Source organism: Micromys minutus, assembly GCF_963924665.1.
Source record: "Micromys minutus genome assembly, chromosome: 16".
In the NCBI taxonomy this organism is placed as follows: Eukaryota; Metazoa; Chordata; class Mammalia; order Rodentia; family Muridae; genus Micromys; species Micromys minutus.
The window spans coordinates 46,361,803-46,367,802 of NC_137985.1; the positions used below are offsets into that span (position 1 = coordinate 46,361,803).

Consider the following 6,000-nt stretch of genomic DNA (forward strand, 5'->3'; position numbering starts at 1 on the left):
AAGAGCCTTGTAGGGACTCATGTAACAAATGCAGAAACTGAAGTCTAGCAAGGGGATAAGACCTGATCAAGACCTAGAGAAATGGTAGCACCCGATTAAGTGAACAGTCCCTGCTGCCTGACTCCATCTATGGTTTGCTGGGCACAGTCACTTCTGCTTCCCAGTGCAGTGGCAGAACCAGACTGCTATTATAGCAAAGGTTGTGGATGTCCACAGAGAATCTGTTCTGCCTAATGCAGGAGCAGGAGCCAACCTAGGCCGCACCCTTCGCTCAGCATCAGTTCAGAACACACCTCTGACCACAGGCATTTCAAGATCAACAAAGAGCTGAGAAAGCTTTTAAGGCCCATGTGACTACCACTCAGTCTCTAGATCTGAAGGTGGACTAGCTTCAGCAGTTAACTCAGGTGTCCCTAGAAGGTAGCCTCAAAAAGCACCAAGCCTGTCACCAGCTGACCTTAGCCAACAGATAAGCCAAAGGGTGTTCGGGGGACTCCATACCCTGCCATAGGCATTCATCGAAGACCTTCTGTGTGTCTGGGTCCATTCTAAGAACCTGACCTGCCTGTTAGCTCTCTGTAATCTTCATAATAACTTAGGAGTGTAGCCATCACTGTCCCCGTTTTACAGTGGCTCAGAGGGCAACTTAGATAGAATGTGGTAGCACTCACCACATGTACCTTTCTTATCTCTGTAGAAGCCACAGTGAAAGACGACATGAACAGCTACATCAGCCAATACTACAATGGGCCCAGCAGCGGTAAGTCTGGGTTGGGACTGTTTGCATGCACGATGCAGCCAAAGGACACTTGTGACCCCAGCAAACCCTAAACCCAAAGATAGGTCCACTTTGGCTTGACTTCAGGTTGCAAGGCCTCCCATTATGTGGGTCTGTAGACTATGATGTCAGGGCTCAGGGTGACAACACACCTGGAACTTTAACCCTCAGGGTGACAACACACCTGGAACTTTAACCCTCAGGGTGACAACACACCTGGAACTTTAACCCTCAGGGTGACAACACACCTGGAACTTTAACCCTCAGCATTGGGTTAGCTGAAACGCTGATGCCTTAGAGCATCAGACCTGTAGCCGCCAAGGTCTGGGCAACTGATCCATCCGTAAGAGTCGAGTGCAGAACCCTACAGAGAGAAGGGTTTGTAGTCCAGAACTCAAGTGATCTCCCATCCTAGGCTCAGGTAACCCCAGAGGAAAGCAAACTTATTCAACATAACTGGCTAAAAGTCTTAAACCTTGAGTTTAGATTTTGCAGTCTCTCACATTCTTGCACTCTCTGCCATAGGCATAAAAAAATATATGCTATGTAAGACATATTTGACTGTTTTTCTTCTCCACTATTTAACCCCTTAGGGCCACTTCTCTCTTTTCTCCTTTCCCCTGGCCTCATCCAAACTACTGGTTCTCCAGCTGTGACCCATCTTCTCAGTCCTTTCCCCTTAACTTTGGGGAGAGCCCTGTAGTTCTACAGCCAGAGTACAGCTCCCCCATCAGCCCTACTGCCTCTCAGAGAAAAGAGATGCCCTGTGCTAACCACCCTTAGGGTAGTTAGTCTTCAGAAAGCTGGTGACTGAGGACTTGAACCCCCCCCAACCCCCAGCCCACTTAAAATTTCCAAGCCTACGTCAAGGTGGATTGTGGGGACTCTCTGGCTAGCCAGCTGGTAAATTCCAGTCTCCAGGAGAGATCCTGTCTCAAAAAACAAGGTAGAGGATATACAGGAAGACATTCAACTCAACCCCTGGGCTCAGCTTACATGTATGCAGGTGCTGCTATACTCATGAGCATGAACACATCCACTGTCACTATTACTATTACTGTTACTAACAACAACAACAACAAAAACTCAGTGACTCCTCAAGAGAACCCCACTTTGTTTTCCTGGGACAAGCTTTCTGGGTTGATTAGGATGAACAGGGTTGATCTATTCTGGAGATATTTCTGCATCTTGGTTTAAATAAAGGCCCACAAAGCAGGCTATGTGAGGCTCTCCTCCCAGACCATTTCTATCCCTCAGAAATCACAACGTGGGCCTCAAGACCAAAGCACCAGCTAACTTCTAAAGCTTCTACTGGGAAGCTTGTGGGTCCCACTTCATGGGTGACAGATTAAAGAATGTCACATGTCTATATTTCAGTTCACCAAGGGAACATCTCCCTTAGTGCAGGCAGTGATAATGACCTTGGTTCTCAAAGACCGCCCATGGCTGCTTCTGAGGCCTAGCCCCACTTCTGCTACCAGCCCCACACCGGGCTTCAAAGTCCAGCCAAGTGGGCAGAGGCAAAGTGTGATCAATATAACCTGTCTTAGCTGGGAAGTGGTGGCACATCTTTAGTACCAGCACTCAGCTCAGGAGGCAAAGGAAGACGGATCTCTGTGAGTTCTAGGCCAGCCTGGTCTACAGAGTGAGTTCCAGGACAGTCACCCGAGCTACAAAGTGATATCCTGTCTTAAAAAAACAAAGCAATCAATTAAACAAATATATGTATGTATATATGTGTGTGTGTGTGTGTGTGTGTGTGTGTGTGTGTGTGTAATTTTTTTCTTTGCAGACAGTGGAGCCCCAGAACCAGCGGTATGTGTGGTCACTACAGCTGCCATAGACATCCACCAACCCAATATCACCTCAGACCTCTTCTCAGTCGACCTCCCTCTCAAGTTCAGTGGCAACAGCACCTGTGCCAGCGCCACCTCGGAGGCCACCTCCCACTCCACCTGTGGCTCAGTCACCAGGGCCCAGAGCGCCAGCAGCCAGACACTGGGTTCCTCCACAGACTGTAGCACCCCCCGAGAAGAGCTGTCTTCTAAGCCCAGATCTTCTCCCCTGCCACTGCTTCTGAACCCTCAGCAGCTGGTGGCAGAGGCCACAGTCCAGGACCTGATGTCCTCTCTGTCAAAGGACACCTGCATATCCCATAAGGCCTTGGACCCAGCACCCCTGGCCCAGCCTACCCCAGTGGGCTCAGTCCAGACCAGCCCAGAGCTAGAACATAGGGTAAGTCTGTTCAACCAGAAGAATCATGAGGCCCTCCCTATTCTTCAGATCAAGCCTGTCATCCACCTGCAGCCCACAGCTGGGCTGGAGGAGAAGTTCAGATCTTTGGAATCCAAAGAGCCAAAGTTGCATACGGTTCCGGAGGCCTAGAGAGCCTTCCAGCTTGTTGAGTGTGAAGAGGGGAGACAGCCATCTTGAAGCTCTTTCAGGACCCCAGAGGCCACCCAGGGCCATACATGGGGCTCAGGATCCCACCTGATCTCCCTCAGGGTGCTGTCTGCCTCCAGGGAGGTGACGCCAGGCAGAGGCCACACGCCTCGGACCTCAGTCAGAGTCCAGAGCTGGGGCTTCCTTTTGCCCTTCTTAGGAGAGGGTGGTGCTCCTGGCTGGGGTTTTGGGTCTTTGTTTTGTTTGTTTTGTTTTTTTTTTTTTTTAATCATTTTTATAAAAACCAGCCTATGGCCCAGCTTCAGCAGGGTAGAGTGTGGGGGCCAGCTCAGCCTCTTTTGTTGCCTTCGTTCCTGATGCCCACCCCGGATTCTCGGGGACTGCACTGTGAGCAGGAGCTGCCCAGCCTCACCCCAAGCCGTCTTTCCAGAAATACTGGGAGAGCCAACACAACTGCGGAGACCACATCTGAGCCCGTCTCACCCATCATTCTCCCGTTCCAGCATGGACATTTCCAAGTCTTCACAGGCCATGAGGGGATGGAGGCGGAAACGGGAGGGGAGGGGCAGCCATTTTATGACCCTGGCTTTAATAATAAAAACCAGCTGCACTGAGACTTCTGGATATCAGAGGTTTTTGTTTGGTTGCCAATGTCTACAGTGGTTCAGAGGTCACCTGAGACATACTTATCTGGGCTGCTCTATCTCCTCCCTGGCAGCCCCAAGGCCTTTACAGAGGCCAGAACCTTGAGCCCATCTGTGTAGGTCAGTGAGTGTGTGTCGTCCCCCCCCCCCCCCCCCCCCGCTCCTGCCCCATCTCTCCATTAGAATGGAACTCACCACTGTGTCTCTCTCACTGGCAGTTCCTGAGCAGCTCTTGGACCCAGGGCTCTATCCCTGGGGGCCTTAAACTCAACCTGGTCCACAGCAGAGTTCAGCTCTTGTTTTGCTGTCTGCCCAATTCATTGACATCTCTGGTCATTTTCCCAGATACCTGACCCCAACTCTCATCCTAGCCGCTGAGGCCCATGTCCCCTAGTGAACTGCATCGGGCTCAGCCTGGCCTGGCTCTGGCTTCCCCTCACCACCACATCCTCTCGGGCGGTTCTCATTCTGTCAGCCCAAAGTCTTTCAGAGTTGTGTATGACCACCGGTTTCTCGTGTGTATGGGTTGAGGGCAGGAAGGGATGGTTTGCTGTCTTAAGGGATCCTATTCCTCCATAGGACAAGGAGAGAGTCACAGCCATTTGTGTTGTAGCTCACACTTCTCTCAAATCTCCTTTTCACTCTTTATGGTGCTTGCCTGCCCTGGCTCTAATAGGCCGGTGTCCTCCAGCTCCTGGGGCCCATTGAGTTAGCTCTGGAGGGGCTAAATGGACACAGGCATGGGCATTTTACAGGGCCCCAGGGTCCTCTCCCTGTCCCCAGTGATTTGTTTAGATACCACTCCTAGGTATCTACAGCCCACCACCACCAGCCCAGCCTCCCCAAGCCTGAGATCACAAGGCCTCATGCCCTCTCATCATTTCTCCTCAGTACCTGGTGGGAACAGGAAGCTGACATCTCAAGGAGCCCACTTCCACTTTCCTTACTCATCTCTACCCATCTGTTCCTCTGTTCTGGCCTTCCAGAGATTGCTGTTGGGGGAGGGCCAATGGCTGCTCTAGTTGCTTCCTGCTGAGAGGGGGTGGAGTCTAGGGGCTGTCAATCCAAGAGAAGACTCCTGGGGGCAGTTCAGAGGGTTTCAGAAAAAATTGTCTGACAGGCAGTGCATCTAGTGTTCTATCTGCAGGACCATCTGTAGGAACAAAAGGGCTGAAGGAGAGGAGACTGTTAGACGCCATTACAGTGCAGTCCAGAGTGAGGAAACCATCCCCTTAAAAAAAGTCCCACATAGCAGCAGTCAACCTAGGCTGGTCCCGAGGGTGATGAGCCCTGGATCTGCTTTCAGATGCTTTGAGAGCTGTCAGGGTGGCTAGAATCCCAGTCTCAGGTCCCTCCCAGATGGCTTGAGAAAGAAATGATTTAACCATCGTTTGATTTTTAGTTTAAACAATAGTGGACCTATATCTCTCGACTTGAGCTAAGATCATATCTGAAAATAATTGTCACAGGGCCTTTGCTCTTTGGCTGTCTCATGGTTTTCTCTCTGTGTGTCAAGAGTCAGAGAGCCAGCCTGACTCAGGAAAGGGGTCTGGAAGACACTTTAAAACAGATATACTTGGGTCTTGTATTTAGAGGAAATATTGTTGTGATGAAACGCCATGACCAAAGCAACCTGGGGAGGATTTATGCTCCCACATCACTGATGGTTAGGAAGTTGGACAGGAACACAGACAGGCCAGGAATCTGGAGACAGGAGCTGATGCAGAGGCCACGGAGGGCTGCTGCTCACTGGTCTGTTCAGCCTGCCTTCTTATAGAACCCAGGACCACCAGCCCAGGGGTAGCCCCACCCAACATGCGCTGTGCCCTTCCCCAACAATAACTAATTAAGAAAATGCCCTACACCCAGATCTGATGGAGGCATTTTCTCAATTGAGGTTCCCTCCTTTCTAATAACTCTAGCTTGTGTCTATCGAGTGCAGGTCCAGTCCAACAACAGCATGTGGCAATTTATACACAAAGGACATTTGTTCCTCAAAAGAACTGAACTCAGTGACTTACACAACAGAAGACTTGCCGCTGAGTCCCACGACGACTGGCTGTCCTCCTTAGAGCCTGTTTAGATTGGTCCAGATGAGTCTTATCTCCTGTGTTGCATTGGGAACAGGGACTGACAACTTTAGCTTTAGAATCCTTGAGCTCTCTAAGTTCATCA

General features: G+C 50.6%; 1 protein-coding gene across 1 annotated transcript in view; it reads left to right on the plus strand.

Annotated features, from left to right (window-relative positions):
• TMEM266 (transmembrane protein 266) overlaps nucleotides 1-3,163 on the plus strand; it is a gene marked incomplete at its 3' end in the record, with an annotated part of 58,658 nt that extends 55,495 nt beyond the window's left edge. Inside the window, exons 9-10 of the mRNA XM_080930645.1 lie at nucleotides 698-760; nucleotides 2,571-3,163. Coding sequence (XP_080786771.1) covers nucleotides 698-760; nucleotides 2,571-3,163 — 656 coding nt within the window. The remainder of the gene's footprint in view (nucleotides 1-697; nucleotides 761-2,570) is intronic.
• Nucleotides 3,164-6,000: the final 2,837 nt, after the last annotated feature.